Source organism: Anopheles arabiensis, chromosome 3 (genome assembly GCF_016920715.1).
Source record: "Anopheles arabiensis isolate DONGOLA chromosome 3, AaraD3, whole genome shotgun sequence".
Lineage (NCBI taxonomy): Eukaryota > Metazoa > Arthropoda > Insecta > Diptera > Culicidae > Anopheles > Anopheles arabiensis.
This window is the reverse complement of record NC_053518.1, coordinates 20,328,493-20,350,785: the sequence shown is the minus strand read 5'-3', so window position 1 is coordinate 20,350,785 and position 22,293 is coordinate 20,328,493. Positions and strand designations below refer to the sequence as shown.

Below are 22,293 nucleotides of genomic sequence, written 5' to 3'. Positions count from 1 at the left end.
CTTGCAAAAGCTTGTTTTTGCGCTTGATCACAAAATAACACACAAAACTCTCTGTTTTTATAGGCGTCGGCTTTTCACCTTTGCCTTGTTTACCTTTCCGTCGCAACCGCCAGCGAAGATCATCAATACACGATCAGCTGTAAATTAGCCTGTCAATCGGAATATTTGGCCCATTGCACACTGGGCTGAGTGAAATTGTAATCGGAAGCACGAATATTTAAATTAAGCTATTTTTTTTTTGTCCACGGAAAGTTTTGTTTTAAATTAACGGTATTATGCTGTGCATTTGAACGTGTAGTCAACTAGAAATCAGGATTAAGGATTAATTGATAAATAAAAACAGGAATTTTTAAAGTTAAATTAAAAAAAGTTTTAAATTATAAAGGTAAAACTGATAAAATATTAAAATTAATCAAAATTGTGTGCCGATAATTTACTGGAATCTATATGATGTGGTAATGGTATAAAAACTCAAGTAATAATAACAATAACAAAAAAAAAAACATTCAAAATAATGTTCAACGTACCAACATGCCAACGCATCAAAATTGAAACGTGTGTACAATATGGCGGTTCGCAAAGCGTCATGATCTCACCTGCTTTTCTACACACCGTACCGTGGTTTACACGCGACGATTGGAGTTCAGTTTCCCAAATGCAGCCACCAAGAACGAACGTACTGAAATTTTGTGTTGTGCTCATAAAAAGGTGAAAAATGGATTAATCGCCAGCTGCAAAGCAAGCGCACTACGGTGCCCAAAGTACACCCAACAAAATGCTATTTAACACGTTGTAAGTATCGATAAATCGCTCCATATACCCACGGAACAGTGAGAAGCAATAGGGTGATTCGTAGACAAACGGGTGTGTAAAGGAACGAGAAGGGGCATAGGGGTGCGAAATATTTGCTACGCAACATACACATGCCCATTGAGCCCCTGGGGCCATACGCGTCATGGAGGAAAGGGGTTGGCTGGAACTGTGCGTACCGGGAGGGCGGAGGGGTGTGTGTAAACTGCAATCAAAAATGCAGCAATTTTACCCGCTTAGCGTTATCGCACCGTCACCAAACGGGTGTCAAACGGAAGGAAAACAAAGCGCCCATCGAACGATGCCGGAAATTTGGGAAAAGCGAGGGAAATTTATTTCGGTCGAGAATGATGTAATGCCCTATGCGCGTGCTTGCAATTCATGTTGGACGCCTTCACTCCCCTCGGGGTGGTGTTAGTGGCCCGTTGGACTCAACACACCAGGTGTGTGGCGAAAAAAGCACGGCCTACTCGGCCTATCGGGGGGAAAAGAAAAACTGGTTTGTGATGGAAACTTTAATGGGTTAAATAGATTGATGGGTGGGGGTGTGTTGCACTTGCTAGTTCAACACGGTGCAGATTTTCTTTTTCTGCAGCGTTGAGCGTTATGTTGACCTACTTTTACCACGGCTTGTTTGAAGCATGGGTTAGAGTTATTTTTTGTTGTAGAAAAAAAAAAATGCTCCATGTGTTGGAATAGCGAATTTCACAACGTTTTGACCATTGGTCGATCGGCCCGGCATCCGTGTAGTGAAGCGGGTGACGTGATGCTGCTATTAGCGTCACATATTAATGCTATGCGAATGACGAAGCAATTTTGCCGTGATGCTCTTATACCCTCATACACACACCCCTACAGACACATACAAATATGTTGCACAAATACGCACACCACATTTCCTGATCTCTAGCTGCGAGAGCATGAGTCATCGTCATCGCATTAGAAAAGACCCGCGCTGTACGTTGCCAGGTAACCCACCTGGGGGTTGGGTGAAATCAATTTTCTTAACGTCGAACCCTTGTAAGTGGTCGGTGCGGAATGCGAAATCTTATCGAAAACGAAACGCTGTTTATTTACTGTCGAGTGCGATGGTACGGCGATAAGAGATATGCCAGATGCAATAGTATTTGTTTTGTTACTTTACGCTGCCTCGATCGTATAGTTTGATTGTGAGGTAATTGGTTACGGGGGATTTTTGCGATTTTGCCGTGTTCAACATGGGCTGAGCAAGTGTTGCACTTTCAAATGAAACCCTTCGACGTCTACGCTAGCACAAACACTGATGGTTTTTTTCTGCTTTTCTCCCACTTCCAGCGCCGTCATGGCACCCCAAACCAGCAAAATGATGTCCCCAGCGACGGAGGCCACCGATTTCGTACAAGAACAATTTTTACCATCATCCACCATCATTGCCCAGGAGCAATTTAGCGGAACATTAACATCATCATCAACAAGAACAACATCCAACTTCCGCACCAATGCAGTCCGCCTCACTAATGGATATGCTGACGACGCCGACCGCCTTTCCCCTGAAGATCGATTGGGAGGGCAAGATGGAGCCGGCGTCTCCATCCGACTTCTCCTTTGCTAAGGAGGAGTCCATTTTCGACGACACCTACGATTACTGCAAAGGTGTGTGTTTTTCGTGCACTGGCATATTTGAAGCTTCAAGCAAACCAAACAAAATTCACTTCAATTTGCTTTTTTCTCTCTCTAATTTGTTTCGTTTTAGAAGACCTGTTCAATAATGCTCTCATCGATTTAGAAACTGATTTTAAGCCGGAACCATCGGTACTAGTGGATGGTAGTTTTCTGGAGGTTCCTCTTGAAACGCTGCCTGAAGGTAGGATACGTGTTTTTTGTGTGTTTCTGGGGATAATGGGTGCAAAATTGTACCATTGTACTCTTAACAGCAGCGAAGGTTTGTCAACAATCGCTCCGCGTTGTTATGTTTACACTTTATGGTCACGTTTTGGAATACGTTTGTTTTAAACGTTTCTTTTTCGTTTCTTTTTCGACGACGTTTTCTTTTGTATAACGAGATAACCTTGTACTGTACTAAGAATGTACATTCCATTTTTCATGCCTTAGACTTGCGGCAATGCGGAGGTTTTCTAAACGACTCAAAAGGTATAGCTTATCCTCTTGAAGAGACATGAAATGCTTGTCTTCCGTAACAAAAGAAGCAATTAGAAAAACATTCGCGAATCTTTTGATATTTTCCGACTAACTAGAGACACTTAAATAACTGACAGCAGGAAATGGTTACTTTTTTAAATATTCAGTTCGACTACGAGAATCCATTATTCTGCCTGTTGCCTATTGTTTAGTTTATTTTATTACTTTGCAATGTATTTGTTAATATTTCATGTAAACCTTATACATTTTTTTTAATTTCTCGTAAGAACGGCCTATTTGGCCGTATCATTTATGAACTAGACTTAAATTTAACATTGATTGTTCTATTGTGCTTCATAACATGTATGGGCTGGTCGGAGAACGTTTCCTTGCTCGGTTTTATGCACCTTATTCCGGGTGGGCTCGGATTCCAGCCGTTCTCTTTCCATAATTTTTATGAGAATTTGTAGTCTTCCCAACCAAGGAGCAAGGCTTTAGTGGAGCTTGCCTCGACACCGTATTTGGCGGGTGTGAGGTGAACGATGGTCGACGGACGAAGCTGGGACTATATAGTACCTATATAATACCAGTACTCACATACGCCTCTGAGACATGGACACTGTCCAAATCTGACGAAGCCCTCTTGCCGCGTTCGAGAGGAAGATGCTCAGAAGGATACTTGGCCCCGTATGTGTGGAAGGACAATGGAGGAGTCGCTATAATGACGAGCTATACGAGATGTACGGCGACCTCACTGTCGTACAGCGAATCAAGCTCGCCAGGCTCCGGTGGGCTGGCCATGTTGTAAGCATGGAAACGGACGACCCAGCCCGTAAAGTCTTTTTAGGCCGTCTTTTTAGGCCGGATAAGTAAGTAAGGTGAACGATGGTATTCAGCATCTGGGTTGTCTAGTGCTTCACGATTAGTTGATTGCGTTAAATCACCACTCTAAGCTCGTCATGGTGGTGAGCTTCTGTTCCAACCGTCCGTAATATGTTAGGACTGTCCGAGGATCACTAAACAAAACATTACCTTAGTTTATGGTAATGACTACACACATACTACACACTAAAGATTCAACTAACAAATACGCTGATAGATACAATCATACATAACAGGGTAGATATGTACGTGCGAACACATTAATGCAGAGTTTTTTACTTGATTTTGCAAGCGTAGCAACGTTAAACCCAACTGCAGCATTTGACAGTACAAGCGCGTCAGTTGTTTTCAGAACGACATTATGTTTATGTCAACCTTTGCACTTGATATCGCAAGCGCAGTACATTATATCACAATTCCAGTGTTGCGGATTCAGGCAAATATTCAACTACTTGTGTTTAGACGGATTCAGGTGAATTATCAGCTTGAAATTTTGGTTGTTCACAAGTTTTTAGGAGTTTTTGAGGGAACATTTACATACTTTTTCATGTAAATTCACAATTATAACGGACGAACATTTTACCTAACTCTGTACTTTCAATGTTCGTGTGTGTGCATCACTTTGAAAAATTTTATATGCGATGGTTAAATGATTGCTTTAAGCCACAAAACCCTTTGTGATATTGTGTACCGCGGTTGTGATATCAAGTCCGTAGGTTGTCTTAGGCGTGATGATGTTCCGACAACAACTGATCTCGTTGTCCTGTCAATTGCTGCGGTTGCATTAAATGTTGCTACGCTTGCGAAATCAAGTAAAAACCCCTGTAAGTGCGCACATAAACCCTTATAAATTGCAATTACAATGAATATTGCTGTCTCAATTTTCAAACAATCAAATCCACCTGAATGCTAATCAGATATGATCCTTTAAATAAACGACTATCAGCTAAGGCTGAAAGCTTTATATTATCGTTTTGTATAATCAATATCTGATATCTGAAGCTATTGCCGTCGAAAATGAAATAACCATGTAAGCACAGTAATGTGGATTATATTGTGATTATATTTCTTCCATAATGCTAATTGTGTTTATCGCTGCAACATAATCGTAATGCATTTGATTTACCATTTGCTATCTCATGCGTTGGTTGTGTGATGGGCGTTGTGAGCTGACTGACTTGATAAGATGGAGAGAAAATCACGATTATTTCATTTTAATCTTCAATTTCCATGAGTGCCTCTGTAGTGAACTGCAACATATAAAATTGACTATCGAATGAATTCGATCAAGAAGTCAAGATAAGATACTAATGTATACAATTTTTAATTTAGTTTTAATGACATAACAAAAACATGAATTAACCTACTCAACGTTCATGATATGTATTTGATCTTCTATACAAGTAAATCTTCACAAAAGTCAGTAAAGGGCAAAACATTAACTCTACTTTGTTTATTAGACCTAATAACGGTTTGGAGAAAAAAAACGTTACGATTAACTTCAATTGAAACATTTTTTTGTATCTGGTTTAGGAAAATCGTGTAATTAGTAAATTATATGCCCTCTATTCCTTCAAAGACACGAGAGGTTTCAAGTAAAAAACAAACAGACACACACAAAAAATGGAACAAACTCTTCCATGAAGCAAAAACCTGCTCCATCACGCATCATTATTCAGGCTGTGGTTTTGTGGTGGGGATCAGTGTGCCACCCCGAGAGAGGATGATTCGTTTCGATCGCTTTGTGTTAGTTGGTGTTTTTTTTTGAGTTCTGTTTTTTTCCTTTCGTTTTGGGTCGTTTTTGTTTTGCTCTAAGTTTTTGACCCAAGCGGACCCCAAATGCATCCCCAATGTGCTTTGGAGCTATCAACTTTGGCAATGTTACTGCGAGCGTTCGATGGCTGTATTGGTTGGGTGTGTGTGCGTGTGGGCTCGAATCAGCTAGAGTGCGGCTACTGGTTAGCGATATCACGTGACTGCTGCATGATCGATCCACCTAGAAAGGAAGTTGGTGGTGTTCGATTCGACCGGGCCGGGGGATTTTAAGTTTATTATTTATGCTTTCGTTATTCCTTTGTTGAGCTGAAGGCGTTATCATTGGAGCGTTAAAATAATGGAACAAGTTTATTAACTTCACTAGTAAATAATGAAGGTAAAGCAGGAGCAGTAATGTTTTTGAAAAATCCGTTCGCTACGAGCAAATTTGAAGCTCTATAATGATGAAAATGGAATGATACGTATTGCTGGATCGATTGGGAATTACCGCATTATATTGATAGTCTCGATTACTTTAGCGGTTTCGTTATGATAGCTGCAATATGTTAATTTATTAGCACTTGATCAATCATGATTGCACGTCTAGGTCTTGCTAGTTTACTGCAACCGGTTCTTTCAGTGATCGGTCACGAATTAAACAAAATGATCGTTTATCTAACAACCAGTGCAAACTGTGACTGGTTTGAACTGGTTCGTTGCGTTCTAAATAGTTTCTACGATCCGCTCCAATGACTTGTTAAATTGATTTTGTTTTACAGAAGCCCTTGATGATCCATTGAGACACCCGGAAAGCATCACCTAGTCCAAAGAATTAAATATTGTGCTGACAAAGTACGTTTTAATCAGAAGACTTCAACCGCACTACTTACAGACACATGTAACCGTATCTAACCTTGACGGGTTAGCTTCCTGTATTGGACGTAATACCGCGCCTGTGTCCTGTCCGGCTGTGTCTGAAACGCGTTCTGCCCTAGCCCGAAGCACGTTTGGGTGGATGCTGATAGCGCGAGCGACCCTTACACACCCTTACACATTGACACTAAGCCGAGCTCGCTCAAAATGCCTTTTCTAGAGGGAGCGACAACTAAGGGGGAGAAGATTGTTGTTTTGAAAGAAAGCAATACCCTCTCCAAAACCCGTTTCTCGGGACAAACAAAAAAAAGGGCTGCCTTTTTGTGTTCTGTCACGTTCGATGCCCGGTTTGCGATGAGGTACGGGAAACCCTCGCTTCACGGCCGTACAACCGACCGGCAATTTCCAATCGTCTGGAAATCCCTTTGATTGATTTGAAACGGTCAACAGGAACCTACAGGTTGACGGGTTGGCTGGTTTGAGCAATACCCCGTGGCCGTCAATCTTGGACAGTCGATGGAGCGATGGACAATCCAATTCTTTTTGTGTGTTTGATTTTCTTGCCTGTATGTGTTGTACGCGGTCCTGCTACTAGTGATTTGTCTCAATATCACAGTCACAGGCAATAATATGTCGCATGTTGTCGCAATTTGCATACAACCCTGGTAGGAGCGCCGCGAGCCCGCCAGCCTGCCAGCTTGCCACCCTTTTACGGTAGTCGCTGCTGATGTACGTTTTACAACGCGCGGTAAATGATAAATAATTTAAACGATTTAATTGAAGCATGTGATTGGGGATTTGCGTCGTTGTCACTGTCAGTTGGTGTGTGTGTGTGTGTGTGTGTGTGTGTGTGTGTGTGTACGGGAATGTCTGTATATCAAGACTGCCTGGGAGGGGACAAACTGGACACACCACACCGATGGGCAACCAGAGCAGACGCTGCTGCGTGTTTGTTGATGAAAACAATTTGTTTTGGTGTCATGTTTTTAAGCGTGTGAAATTACTTTTTGCTATAAACGGTCACTCGGTTGAAACAATCTGCTGCCCTTTCCTTCCGGGAAATGCATTAAGCGTCCTCACTGAAAGAGCTTTGTGCGCTCTTTCTTGCCTCGGGTGTGATAAGATAGAGGGAAGGTTAGGGCTTAATGTCTGTATGTTGTGCCCACACCCGAGATGACCTGTTAGAGGATGTTTTCTCGCACTCTGGAAAGTAGAATACAACACAGACCGTGATCTCACCAACGCATAATGCAGTCGGAAACAGGGATGATGCACTGAAAAACGAAGTGTTATCGGCATTGGTGGCGATTCGTTGTGGCAGTCAGTGCTAATCTCAAAGAATTGAAGTGATGTGGAGGTTGCATTGAGTGGTGCGATGTGTACTACAAGAAGTACTTTATTGGGGTTTCCAGGGATCCTCATAGTTGTAGGACACTTCCTTGATTCTATCCTTTCGGAAGTGAACTTAATATGATGGGAATTGGACTATATGGTACCCTGTTTGGACAGCCTGCCTTGCAAATTCCTATTGGATTTGTCAAACAAGGATGCTATATTGGGATATTGGGGAACATAATTGTTCACTCGCTTAAGCCGATCTCCAAACTCATCTGCTTGAAGTCGGGTCATTCCACACAAGCACTCGTTGCATAAGATTCAAATGAAAATGTCAAAGATTACCTCTCTAATTAGGAATCTCAAGCCCCCTCATCACCCACCCTCTCGATGTCTGACGGGGTTTGTCTCCCAACATCGGAAACCCATTAATTCGGTAGCCTCGAATATTTTTACCGATTCCACACGAAAATCCATGGCAAACAGGTGTGTTGTGTTGTCGCCCGCTTTTATTCGGATGACTTTCACTGGGTCTTGTAGCCGTACGATATGGCGCGTTGTGATAGGCTTTATTCTCTCTCTTTCTTTCTGATCCGTTGGACCCGCTGGACCCGCTGGACCAGCTGCGCTTATCGCGGGTCAGCAAAGCCAGCAAGGGGTCGGCTGGGGCGGCGCTTACCTCTTAAAATTGGATGGCCATCGTCACCGTCATTAGCCTTCACGGGCGTGAAGAGGAGGGCAGCTACGGGAAAGTGGCTACTCCTCCCCGGTAAAGGGTGGTTCGGAGTCTTGAACAACACCCGGGAAGTGGTGAAACAGGTTCAACTGCTGCTGTCGTCGATGGCGTTTGCAGACTGGTACACCGTTACGGAAGACCCTTCACTGGCCACAAGTGGGGTTTGGTGTGTTTGGGGTGTAAAAACGTGTCATCTACCCAAACGAAGATGCGTAAGATGCTTGCGCACGGAAACAAAGGCACAAAGGAGGATTGCAAGGAATGTTAAACACAGGCTCTTCGCTGGATGTCGCTGGTGCAGGTTGAGATGAACGCTACAAGGTGGTGCAATTCCATCCCCACCCTAGTACACGCTTTCAGAGCCCATAGCTCGTCCATTAATATTACGAATCGCGAGATTGTCGACACAATGGGCGAGCAACTTGTGCCTCTCATTATATTTTGACCCGTCTTGGCGCTCGCTAGTGGCATTGGTGTGCGTCAAAACATGCGTGCTTGGCTGGGTGCTGCTGGGTGTATTGGTGTGGGATTAGCGGGGGTTGTGTGGTCGTCTTGGTCGTCGATACCCTCACCCCCTCAAAACACGGGGGTTGCGCGATAGTATTCGGGGTGTTGATCACTCTCACTGACCACGATGTGTACGGTTCGCCCGCTCTCCGTTTAGGCTCTCCTGGCCTGGATTGATTGCGCGGGGGTAATACACTAGCACACTTAACGCCCTTATGTGTGTGTGTGTGTGTGTGGTGGAGCCATTTTGACGGTGGTGTTGATACGCACACACCGCGATGCGGAATGCGTTTGTGTTTGTTTCAGGGTTTCAGCAAAATGCGCCGTCACTCACCCTGCCCTGCTTCGGGGGATGAGAAATCGAATCGAAATCACCTTTAGAACCACCACCAATACCAATAGCTGGGTACTGCTGCTGCTGCTGAGGGTGTCCGGCGGCGGCGCCATCACAAAACAGGCTCAATCAGTTACACTCAGTCGATCGTTTGAGTCGCGTGTCCGCGTGGTTGCGCTAGCGCTTGCGTAAAGCTTTGCTTGCGTTGCTTATTCTTCTGATTGTTGCCGTTTGGTTTGTTGTGGAAGCTTTTGTGCTTTGTTTTTATTTCGGCAAGTGATTATTCAAACAAATACGACAAGTGTTCTAATTGAATCACTCAGTTAACAGTTTACGCGCACACGACATTTTTAGAAAGGAAAAGTGCGCGTGAAACTTACCACACCGGAGTGTGTGTGTGCGTGTCCCGTGTGTCCGTGTGGCTTCGGTGAGCGGAGGTGTATGAAGCAAAAGAAGGTCGTCCGCTGTCGTCTGGTGTTTGCCGGTGGAGCGATACCAGGACCAGGAAGTTTAATGTAAAAAGTGTGTGTCTGTGTGTGCCGTGTGCGGGATCCTAACCCCTTTTTCGTGCCCTGTAGCAACGGGGCTGGCAAGATTGGGCATACAGTGCTACCGCTACCACCCGTGAGCATGAGCGTCGTGGCCGTCGTTGCGGTGGCCTATCGATACACTTGGAATCGCGAGATCGTGTTCAACTCCCAGAAGCTGGTGAAGAGACGACCGGTGGCGTTGGTGCGTACCGTGCTTGCTGCTGCCGTCTGAGTCCTTCCGAGCGAGCTAGAGAGAGAGAGAGAGAGAGAGAGGAAGAGGGCAACAAACATAGCACAGTCCAAGGACCTTTAGCACGAGTCGAAACCCCATTACGCTTGTACAACGGCCAATGCTTTTTTGAGTAGGAAAACGCCACGTAAAACGTGCAGAATAAAACGAACACTTGTGAATTGAGAAGGAGACGTATATAGGGACAATAATTAAAGAAAGCTCTCTTTTTTGCAGTTTTAGTACGGTTTTAGAGTTATTAAACCATTCTCCGGAGGCAAAGAGGCATTACGAAAAACAACAACAACAACAAACCCTCCCCAAAAAGAAGAGAGTTAAGGATACGCGAAAATAGACAAAACTGCAAACCGAGGGATCTTGCCAATACTCAAAACCACTAACACCCACCCACCCTGTGTGCGTGTGTGTTTAATATTGAAATATTTTATTTCTCATTTGGTGTGCGCAAACAATATCTGTGATTGAAAATTGCTGTGTGTTTTTTTTATATAAATACTTTTAAACAATAATTTGTTTGCTTGTTTTGTTGTTAACGATCATTAGACGATTTGCTTAAATTTTAGTACGATTTTGTAGTGCGGTAAAGTCTCTCTCAGCGCCGGCGTACACACACAGACAGAGGTTGACTCACATTCTCGGGGGTTAGTGGGTGAGTGTGTGTGAGCTTTTGGAGGTGTGGCCGCCACTGTTTTGCCGTTTCGTTATCCTTTCTTTTTAAGGTTTTGTACCAATTTTTGGCAGCATTAATATTTCCAATTTTTGCCACTCGATTCTTGCCTGGAGGAGAAATAGCATTAGCGCATTGTCGAAAAACCAATTGTGAAATTCTTTTGTGCCCATATTTTCGAATCCCTGGTGGATATTGCTTTTAAGCAGCAGAGGTTTAGTCATAGGAAGCATATATACATTTTTAAACTTTAGTGTGATTGCACTGTTGCGAGATTAATTTTAGGTAGTAGAAGTAGTCATTAGCACTTGAACCGCGTAAATTAGATTGTTTGTCATTGTTCTAACTCGGACGACGGTACGAGCGAAGCGAGAGAGAGAGAGAGCAGCAGGACAGGAAGCAATAAAGCAGTAAACACGCACACACATACGATTCGAGCTGTCTCAAGGAGCCTCTCGAGCAGGAGTGTCTTTAGATACAGACATCGGAAGACGTTCAATTCACTTCGTAACAGGTGAAAGGAAGTAACTTTAGCCATCAGAGTAGGGGATAGACAATAGAGAACGGCTTGGGTGGGAATTGGCGGCAGCAGCAAAGCTTCGACAAATCAACCCACACGGTTTACACAAACCCCTTCGAGCGGGGTGATCCCTACGAGATGATGAATGTCTACGGTTAGTATGAAACGCATTCAAGTTGAATTTGCATTTGCCCCCTCACATGTGTATGGGTTCAAAGTGCTCCCTCGAAACGATATGTAAACACCCGTCATAAAATGAAGATGGCTCTCCTCTTGGATCGTGCAGCAACGAAACGAAGATTAAACCTGAAGCCATTGCTCCAGTTTGACTCCAGTCCAGTGTGAAGAGATGCGTCGCCCTTTGCTTCTTCTGCAAATGCAAAACAGCTCCACTATCTTCGGTCGGTTATCAGCAAACCGCGGCAGTTTCTTGTGACTTTTGCCTTTTCGCGCATAGCAGAAGAGGCCACAGATGATGCGATGAAGCGGCGGATGCGTTAAGGCGCGATCGGTTTTTATTTTTTCGAAGGTTCGTCGTCACACTCATCGGCGGCGCGTGTGAGTCTGATAAGTGTGTGTTGAGCGAACCGGGCGGTATGGCTAGGACACACTGGTCGGGAGCGTTATGATCGCAAGAATGAAAACAACACGGCTTTTGTTTCTTTGGGCAGATGGGCCGTAAGGCTGCGAAAAGGCTGATAAGTCAGCACACGCGAACACACACTTCGAAAGAGGTCCGATGCATTTTGTGGGGCTTTGTAGTGGGGGTTTTGAAGAATGATCCGGTGTGATGATGCATGCACATCTTACTAAACAATACGTCTATCAGGATCAGATTGCACAATGGTGTGGTGTGTGGTTTTGTGGCCTTATTTTAAGTGATTGGCATTAGCATTGAGCGCATGAATCTAGAGAGATGGTGCCGCTACAGAACTGCGCAAATTGTTGAGAGAGGAGGGCCCATCTTTGATCAATCGGTGTACGGTGCGCGCAGTAGTTGGTAGATTAGATTCCGTCCAAAATTAGGTTACCGATAGAGGGCGCACCTCAAAGTGTGTGTGTTTGGACATTGATCCAGCACGCCGTCGGTGAGTCCCCCCCTACCGCCGTGGATGAGTGTGTGGACTATGACTTATCGTTTTATTTGCTGGTAGTATAGCATTTTGATATCTGTGCCGGGTTGCACACTGGGGGAGTTGGAATGCGTTTTGAACATGATGAAGAATCAGGACCTTTAGATGATTGATCTTGATCTTAAACCAATTTTTAATTATTGTGAATTCCCTTGATTCTTGGTACCTTATCTTTTAGATGTTTTATAGTTCAACAATGTATGACGTTTTTTGTTTTCTTGGACATCTTGGAATTTCTTCTGTTAATTCTTTAAAAATATTCATCAATATCATTGATTTGGGGATTTTTTTTATAATGACTGCAAATTCTTATTTGAATATTTCATTTTCATAATATGTTATCGACTTGTGTTATTTGATTTTAACACAATCTTGGATTGGGTTTTTACATACACGAGGTTTGAAATGTGCATTAAACCCGGAAGTTATTATTGTTATTCCGCGCGTTTCCCATACTTCTAGGCATAGGTAGATCACAGTTCTAGGTCTCACAGATGAGATGGGAATTCAATAAACTCACCTCAACAATATCTGTACAGCTCTGTGCGTCAGACTGTTTACTTTACTGCCTATGGAATGGCGCCTGTGTTGCGTAAACTCTATGCGTCAGTATAAATAATGCATTCTGCCTGCGTTAACAGGTTCCTCTCTGCCCATATACACACATCTGTTAAACACCTTTAACTCATCGCTAAACAGTTGCTCATGAATGGAGTGTAACGTTTTCCTTACGTTACACTATAAAGCACGCATAAAGAACGCTGTTTTACTGTTTTACCTGCCTATTGTAATGGGCTTTAATTTTCCCATGCAAAATGATCATGATCGTGAACGATCAAGCAGCGGGAGCACTCACTCTTTCCCCATTATCGCGGTTAGGGAGTACCAGTACCCTTGATCGCTTTTTTAATTGAGAATCGTTTTACAACAAGTACCTACACACACCCCGGAAGGCGGAGGGAGATAGCGGGTGGCTTTAGAGTGGTTATTCCCCACCGGTGTGGAAGGAAACGAAGATCCTCCTCTCCCCCCTTCGTTTAACGTAACAACATTACCCATGCAAATGTGGTGTGGTTAAGTTGCGTGTGTGGGCGTCCATTTAAAACAGCGCGGCTTAGTACACAGCCGGGCAGCGGGCCAATGTAAGCGGCAAAGCTGGTGGTCTATTTATTAATCAAACGCCCGGCACAGGTTTTAATTTTCTGTCGGTCGATATTCGGTCACATTGTGGCGGGAGTTGGGGACATTTTTTTTAGCTCACGGACTGCACACAATCGTTACAGTGACGGTGACGGCAATTGTTCTAACTGCGCGACTTAAGAGAGCTTGAACAAACTGCTTTTAACCAGTTTTACCATTCCTTCCCAAGTGGGTTTTAGTCCCAGGTCCTGTGTGTGCGTGCGTAAGAAAGCGAATGTTGCATTGTGTGGAATCTGAACCCATAAAAGCGGAATCCATGAATATACACGACACCACCAGGCAGGCACCACGAACCAACCTGTGTGTCGAAGAGGAAGGAAGGTCTGGAATGGAACGAAGAAACCGGTGTTCCCGTGCGACAATGAGGAATTGTTTGCCATAGGAAGGAACAGGTTTCGCATCGTGTTAGTAGTGGGATGGATACACCTTCCCCTCGGAAGGGTTGTGCTGGATCGCCCCGAGGGAGGCCGCCAAACTCTGCCAGCCTTAGAGCGCTTTCCATTCTCCACGGTCAATGAATATTTATATTTTTGTATCGGGTTATATCTGCGCCAAGCAAGCAAGTACGCCAAGCAGCAGTCGCTGGGTGTATTCGGTGTGCTACTGCAACACACTCCGGCTTTTGTAATGGAGAGTGTCTAGCCGGGTGCGCAAAGGGAGTTGTGTGCACGTATGATGTGTGATAAATGTTATGGGTTTGTTTTTCTTGCATCTGGTGGAATGTTCACTTTGCAATTTGATGTTTGCGTGGAAAGATTCTATTCGATTAATTCTAACAAATTTGCAATGACAGGAAGTGTGCACAAGAAGCAGCACACCCCTGAAACCACAACGCCAATGTTGTAACCTTGAAACTTGAAATGCTTCGCCGAATAACAACAAAAAACGCACAAGCCAATGACCCTTTCTGATCACGCAGTGCTGCTTTTGAAGCTTAAAGCAAAGCTAAGCCCGCCAAATTTGAAGTTGAAGAATGCAAAGTGGAGGAGCTCTGCTGCAGGTGGTGGTGGTGGTGTAGAAGTTATCAATGAATTGACCCGCTGGCCTTGCCTTTCTATTCCTTCGGTGTTTTGGTTCGGCTGCGTGCGAATTGAGGACTTCTGGTGTGTGTGTTTATGCCAAAAGTAGGTCAGCTCGAGCGTGTATGTACGCGTAATGCTTTAATGAGTTCAAGAGAAAGAACAAGTGCGAAGGAGCTAGAGAATGCAACTGATGGCCATAGAGTAGTTTGGAGTGAGTGAGCCAGATATTGTAATGATCGCTATGATGAAATTGTGATTTAGAGTGACACAACAAATCATAAAGAGTCCTTGCCTTGCGAGACAAGTGCATGCTCATTAAAGAAAGATCACATAATCGGGAGGGAAATATGGCATTTTAATCCCTACTCTCTCTGTGTACCCAATATCTCTCTGACCCACCATCAAGAGGAGAGTGGTAGTATCGCACGATGTTGTTTTGCAAAACGTGACACTGATATCAAACGACGGTCTCACACAATGCCGCCAATCGACCGGTGGCGTGGCGTGATCCGAACCGACCAACACCAATGTTTTGTCACATTGATCTAATATAGATTTGATTGATCGATCGAAGGCGAGAAATGGAGAGAAGAAGACTGCAACGCATCGTGTTTTGCACGGTTGTTGTGCGTTGTTATTGTTGCAATATTGGTTTGTTTGTTTGAGCAAGCAAAATGGAAAGAAAAACCACACAATTCACGTGTGTTGTTCGTGGTACAAAAATGAGACCGTGAAAATAGAAGTAGAACGAGATTGGTTCGTTGTTGGCTTATGGCCCCAAAAGAAGACCTTGCACCGTACGGAGCGCAGTGATCCGGAAATTCGTACCACGAGCTTCCTTGAACCCGGTCAATGCCTTGCTCTCATGCGTGTATAGCACGATCATCGCGGAAAGATCACTTGCATTAGAGTTAAAGTTCTGGAATTTCTGTCTGGCTTAGCTCTCACAATAAAGCTCTGCTTTTGGCCTGGTATTAGATAACGACGGGACTAACGAGTAGCAGCATCAGCAAGCAACCGTTGTTGTCTGTGGAAGCCTAACCTGAACCCTGAACCAACAACACCAGCTAAAGGGGATGGGGGTTGGATGCGAAAGAGTGCACAATCGGCGAGTCGGGAGACCATTGTCCCCGAAATAGATGCCCCCTGCCTGATAGAAGTCCACGCGTGTCCTTCGGTTTCATCGTTAGAAGCGACGAACCCTCGCGCGCGATCGTATTTAAAGCTCCATCAAGGAAGAAAGTGTTTCTTTCGCTCTCTACAATGTATTTGTTTCTCTCTCTTTTTTTGTATTTGTGATGCGTGGTATGTGTCCAGTGGGGGTTTCATTGGCAAATTTCCTATTTATTGTCTTACCCCTGGAGGTCCGTGGAGGAGCTGGTTCAAGATCGTGCACCGCAGGCATCATCATCCCAGGCTCATCGGGGAGAAGGGGTGCCACCTATCCCGCGACTACTACCACTGCCCTTGCCTTATCACCTATTGGGTTGGGGTGGGAAGGTTCATGGTACCGATAAGAGCGCAACCCGCCGCCGCCGCCGATGATGATGATGATGATGTTGATGGCAACTTGCGAGGAGAGGACTCGGGCGTCCGTTTGGTGGGGCCCAGGAGTCAGTTTAGTTTGCAGCCGACCGTTAGTGTGTGCGCTGGGTTGTTGTAGTGTGCGGCAACAGAAAGAGACTTCGAATGGGCGCAAGAAGGCTTACCTAAAGGCCCACCTCAAATTTAGTAGCTTCATTCGGTTGAGTTTTAAATAGAGATTTGAAATAAGCGATCAAGTTGGTGGTGGTGGTGATCAGCATTGCATCCCCTTGCTGGGAAAGATATACGGAAGGAGAAAAGAAGTAGACACTGTTCTGTTCTGTCCACCACAAAAAGCGCAAGGAGAATCACCCCCACGGTCCACAGAGACAATCTCCTCCGCCGCCTGTGTCAATGAAGATAAACGCTTACGCACCGCTGCTGCACGGTTGTTTGCCGGGTGTTGGAACGCCGTTGTCATCGTTTGCCGTTTCTGCGTCGGTTGCCGCCTGTGGTGGTGGTGGTGCCGCACCGCTCTCGTCTTCGCGCCCAATCTGTGAGGGTTCGGTACACTGCTGCTGCTGCACCGTGTCCCGGGATTGTCGCTGCTGCTGCTGCTGCTACTGTGCCGGTGGGGCGACCGGGGGCCTGCTGCACCGGATCCCGCGGGCCGAATCGCGCGAGCAACGCAAAAGCCTGACGCTGCACATCACGAGCGGAAATGTTTAACTATCACTTTCCCCGCGCAGGTAGGCAGCGCGATAAGAAAGGAGGGAGGGGGGGTGGAAACCACCCTTTATTTTCGGACGAGATGTGTATTTAGAACTTTTGAATATTATAAGAGAGGGGGATTTGTTGTTGCTTCTCACAGCTTGATGCAGAGAAAGTTGGGCTGGCGCTTCTACACGTAAAGCAGGTCCGTTTTCGAACGTTTGAGTCATAAAATGTAATCTACAACGTGTCCTCCCCTGGGTAACAGTAGGGCACAGAAAAACGCCAACACTCACCAACATGTCAGCAATAGCAGTCTTATCTTACCTTTATGTTGCTATGCGCAACATATTTGCAGCATAAACGCGCTGTTTGTTGCTAAGGAAAGAAAGGTGCAGCACACCCTACCGTACAGTACAGGTCTGTACCATTATATCGCAAAAAATCAAACTCGGTCTGTGTCTGTGTGTAGAGGTGTAATAAGAATATCTTATCGGAGCGTTATCGCTCAGAGTGCGGTTGGAAATTGGCCTTAGCGCGATGAGGCGCGAGGTTTGGCGTGACATCATAGTTTGAGAGTGTAAAATGCTCCTGATTATGCTATGCTCTCTTGCCTTGCAAACGGTGGATAGTGTTGTGAGTCATACCGTCTGCAGCATATGGTGTGGTACTCCGCTTAGCGCACTATTGGACGTTCGTCGCTTAACATTAGAGACGGTTGCGTTCAAATCCTCATTCATTGTTTTCGCCAGTCTTAAATATTCCCTTCAATAATTCAACATGTTGACTCTATAGCTTCAATCTCGCACAATCACAAGCCTAGTTAATCAACGTCTAACGATAAAAAATGTCCAAAAGGTGAACGGAGGGAGGAACAGTTGTAAATTTGACGGCTGCCGAGGCACAAAACAACGGTCAAAGGTGGAGCCGACGATGCGACGACGATAGAAACAATAGCCGGTTTTGTAAACGATCCACTTTTCGGGACAATCCGGTTTGAGCCGGATCTCGTGCAACGGTTATCTCTCTTGGCTGGTGTCGATTTGTTCTTACGGTCAACCGTATCTGCAAGGTCCCCGCCGTGATGTGATGCCTTTTATTTATAATGCATTGAATTTTGCTGTCGTTGAATGGAACTCTTTTATCACCATCCAATGGAATCGTGATCGCGGTCCAGCTGTTGCTGTCCCGCGGGGAAGAAATTCGAGTCTAGAATGCTCTTTTGACGGTTAATGCACTTGAAAGATAATATTAACTAATTATTCTTTTTTTTTCGTTTATTTCTCCCGCCAGATCTATGTTACGATGACAAGGTGAAGATATCGTCCAGCGAGTCCGAGCTGCTTGCCGCCAGCTATGGCGCGTTGCCGACCGTTGTGGAGGATGAATTCTACCCGTTCACGCTGCAGCCGGAGGCGAAGGGCAGCAATGGGGCCGGACCGGAGCTGATGATGGAGTTTGACTGTCCCGGGGCCGGCAGCTTGGAGCTGATGAGCCAGCTGACACCGCCGCAAACGCCGCCCCAAACGACGGCCTTCGGTGGTGTTGTCGGTACCGTCCTGCCCATGCAGACCCAGCTACCGTTGCCGCAACAGCAGCTAGCACAGCAGTTCCAACCCCTGTATGCTCCACTGTCGAATTCGGAACTGTTGTTGCCGCAGCAGCAGCAGCAGCAGGTTCCGTTCGTCCAGGGTACTAACGTGCTCTCGACCGGCTACTACATCGTGGACGAGTATGCCACAATGACGCAGATCGGTGCTGGTGGCATGCAGCAGCCGCAGCAGCAGCAGCAGCAGCAAACCGCCACGATGGAACCGTTGCAGCAGGTACCGGCCGACATCGGGTCCGCTCCGTTCCACTTCAGCGAAACCTACACGCCCCAGCAGCTGAGCGAGATGGCCAACATCGTGCGCAGTCTGCAGATGGACGATGATTCGTTCCAGGGCGGCGATGACGATGAGGATTCGTGTGCCGGATTTTCCGAGACCGGTTCGGTTGAGAATGGTGCCGATTCGCTGTCGTCAGCTTCGTCGGCTTCCTCGCTGGTCGCCCACTCGCCCGTGTACAGCGATTCGGCCGAATCGTCCGGATACTACGGTAGCCGGCACGATGAGGCTGCCGCCGCCGACGACGACGACGACGATGACTGGAGCCCGTCGAAGACGAAGAAGCTGTCCGTCCGGAACGGCGGTGCCGTCACGAAAAAGCGTACTGGCGGCGGCAGCACCACCACCCGCACGTACGGTGGCCGCGCGCCGGAGGAGAAAAAGTCCCGCAAGAAGGAGCAAAACAAGAACGCGGCCACGCGCTACCGGCAGAAGAAGAAGGCCGAAATCGAGGAGATTCTTATTGAGGAGAGCAAGCTGCGCGAAAGGAATGACGAGCTGAAGCGCAAGTCGCAGGATCTGGGGCGCGAGATCAGCTGCATCAAGAAGCTGATGCGCGAGTTTTGCCGTAGCAAGGGTTTGATCTAACAGAAGCAAATGCAAAAAAAGCGATTCAAAACATTTTCCATTTGTAAAACAGTCAAGTAAAAGTAAAAAAAGCAGTAAAAGATAATTATTGTTTGTATCTCTCGTACCCCAGTTATAGTTTACACGCAAAAGTAGTTTGCCTGCAAAATAAAGCAATATTAAAATCAGGAGCTCAATCAATAATCGCTACCGAGCTAACGGCAAACTTGGAGAGAGCAGCGCTTCAGCGCGCCACCAGAACAACCATTAAAATACTTACTTCGCGTACCTTCTTCGTGTAGAGAGACAGTCCTAGCGATCGTCGTTATTTTAAACATGCATCCATGCATCCATGCTATATGTCCGAGCCGAAGCTACCCTTTCTTAGGTGAGGTATGAGGAGGACCCCAAGGACACCTTTATAACGCACCTTAGCAGGGGTAGAAGAGGAGGGATCATTGTGGATGCATTTTAGACTTTAACAACAACAAAACTCCATATCTTCATTCCTTTCGCGTCGGCTTAGTGTAAGCAGCGCTAACGAATGCGCCGGTCTGATCCCGAGCTCGACACTCAGTTTTAGAGGAACACGGTCGTGAGAAGTCGAAGAATCTTAGCAGAGAGCAGAGAGAGACAGAGAGAGAGTAGAGGGTTTTGTAGTCCCATAGAGGAGGTGGCGTTGGTAGTTGGGGGTGTGAAAGGCAATCGTTATACCCAATTGTGCCGGACACTTTGTCGCGCCAATGCCGCCACCGAGGTTCGTTGTCTAGTTCTATCGATCTTACCCATCATCGACCATTTGCAGTTAATCGTAGGAGAATGTCGGTGGAAATTTCGATTTTCACGTTGAGATCGGATTACGCATACGTCGCTAGTTGACGCCATTTATTGTACGGCCGTTTCTATGTTTTGTATTTTTGTGAACCCCCCCCCCCCCCTTCCCGCTCCCTGCCGGTGTGGGTGGGCAGGCGGTTTCTGTGTATGGCGTGCAGTGTGATGCTGTGCCGAAGCTCTGCAGAACCGTTTGTCTACCACCACTCCGGCGGGGGAACGGTTTCTTTCTTTTTTTTTTCATGGCGCAAGGGGATCGTATTGAATTCGGGGAGAAAAACATATGTACAACGTTTTGTTTTTTTTGTCAACGACAGTGAGGAACAGAGAGACAGGATCGAAATTTCACTCAAACTGTGTTATAGATTAGGGTCAGGGAAGGCAATTAAAAAAAAAAAGAAACACACACTCTCTTAATACATTTTAAATGCACTGTATTTCATGTTCAAATACGTTTCATTCTAAACAACCATAAGGCACAAATCGTGCAGCGAACGAATTCAATACGATAGTGATGGCGTAATAATACACATAAAAAACATCCAGAAAGGAATATGAAGATTTTGATCACAGAAAATAAAACCCCCCCGTTTGTTTATTCAAATATATATATTTTTATCGGTAAACCCTATACCGAACGGGGAAAGAAAACTGGTTGGCGTTATTATTTGTCTATGTGTTTGAAAGATATTTGTAAGAAAAAAAACCGGCTCAAAAAAAACCAACGTCTAGTCTACGATCATCTCGTCTGTATGGATCTTGGGGGAGGGTGAATTTTTTATCTTCGCGTTTCAAATAACTTGATCGATGAGATCATCGATCGTGCTTGTATGTGCACTAGGGAGTGGCAGGCCAGGTACTAGCGTATTGATCGTAGAATGCAACTATCATGGTAGGTTGCTGCAAAAAAGGCCTTAACAATGCAATAATAGAATTAATAATGTACCTAAAACATTCACAAACCTTTTTTTTTTAAATACAAATAATAATAAATTGATTGCTTTTCGAGGCTATGCCAGTTTTAGAATATCGTTTTGAACTAGGTTTTTCAGAATCGATTATTTGTACCATCACCTTTGTGTAGTAGGCGTAGGATCTCCTATGCCTGTGTAGCCGGCCAGAGGGAGATTGTCGCATTAAAGTAGGCTCTGCCACACAACGATGGCCAATATAGTGCAGTTAACAATCAACTAAGCTGGACGGCTTTTAATCTCGCTCCTCTGGGTAGGCCTTTTGAAAACACTTGGAACTTGGAACACTTTGGAAGGAATTGTTTCGTTGATTTGTTGCAAGGTAAGGTAAATTCCCCTATACCTACAACTCGTTAGCCCGCCTTGTAGTACTCCAGCACCGGCAGGCTCGTGCCCAGCATTATCGACCGACCGTCCTTCTGGAAGATGTCCTTGTTCCGCTCCAACCAGAGGCTCTTGGTAACGTCCACCGCTTGCAGGCACTTGGCGGTGTTTAAAAACTCATCCATTTCCTGCACATTCAGTGAAAAGCAGCAGCTCAAATCGAGCTGCTCCAGCTCGCGGGCCGTGGTCCAATCGTTGAAAAACTTGCCCAACAAATTCGGATTGCCCGGTATGGCAAGCGTGCGAAGATGCAGCGGGCGGGACCGTAGAAACTCACCCAAACTTTCGTCGGTCAAATCACACCGACCCAGATCCAGGTGGTGCAGAGTGGCCAGTAGGACGGCCAGCGGACGGAGATGCTGCTCGGTAAGGATCGTGTAGTTGATGGTAAGGTATCGTAGGTTGCTGCAGTGCGCCGCCAGATTGTCCACTATGTGCTGCTTGAGCGTCTCGTCCATAATGTAGCCGCCGGAAAAGCGGAACGCTTCCATCGTCGGTCCAAGGCTGGTGAATACGTTGCGCAGATACTCGGGATAGTTGTCCCGCCCGGCCACGCTCCGATAGTCCAGCTCGAAGTTGCGTATTTTACGCAAATGGCGCTGGCTGATGTACAGGAAGCGTTTGCAGACGGACGACAGCACCAGCAGCTCGTTGAAGCAGAAGTAGGAAAAGATTTCCATCAGCGAATCTTCGTCCAGCTCGAGCAGATCCATGTTGGCATCGCTGGGCGGGACGGAAATACACACA

General features: G+C 45.7%; 1 protein-coding gene and 1 long non-coding RNA gene across 4 annotated transcripts; one reads left to right on the top strand and one right to left on the bottom strand.

Moving 5' to 3' along the window:
* Window positions 1–629: 629 nt before the first annotated feature.
* LOC120905189 (activating transcription factor of chaperone) lies at window positions 630–20,795 on the top strand. Of its 3 annotated transcripts, none has more exons than XM_040316053.1 (4): window positions 630–792; window positions 2,125–2,442; window positions 2,546–2,653; window positions 18,201–20,795. In XM_040316053.1, exons 2-4 carry the CDS (start codon window positions 2,289–2,291, stop codon window positions 19,379–19,381), a joined length of 1,443 nt encoding a protein of 480 aa, XP_040171987.1. In that variant the 5' UTR covers window positions 630–792; window positions 2,125–2,288; the 3' UTR covers window positions 19,382–20,795. The 3 variants fall into 3 exon arrangements, with proteins under 3 accessions (XP_040171987.1, XP_040171986.1, XP_040171988.1); XM_040316052.1 differs by having other exon boundaries at window positions 2,543–2,653; XM_040316054.1 differs by lacking the exons at window positions 630–792; window positions 2,125–2,442; window positions 2,546–2,653 and adding an exon at window positions 9,482–11,471.
* On the bottom strand, window positions 4,854–6,734 carry LOC120905190. The gene is made up of 2 exons (XR_005739884.1): window positions 6,456–6,734; window positions 4,854–6,384 (listed from the first exon to the last, which is right to left on the bottom strand). It is a non-coding gene; the product is annotated as an uncharacterized LOC120905190 (long non-coding RNA).
* Window positions 20,796–22,293: the final 1,498 nt, after the last annotated feature.

What these genes read in the sequence shown, in the direction of transcription:
- LOC120905189 (XM_040316052.1), top strand. Translation starts at nt 2,289, where the DNA reads ATGCAGTCCGCCTCACTAATGGATATGCTGACGACGCCGACCGCCTTT. An exon ending in CACCTACGATTACTGCAAAG is followed by an intron (nt 2,443 to 2,542) that starts GTGTGTGTTTTT and finishes GTTTCGTTTTAG; the next exon opens with AAGACCTGTTCAATAATGCT. An exon ending in TCTTGAAACGCTGCCTGAAG is followed by an intron (nt 2,654 to 18,200) that starts GTAGGATACGTG and finishes TTCTCCCGCCAG; the next exon opens with ATCTATGTTACGATGACAAG.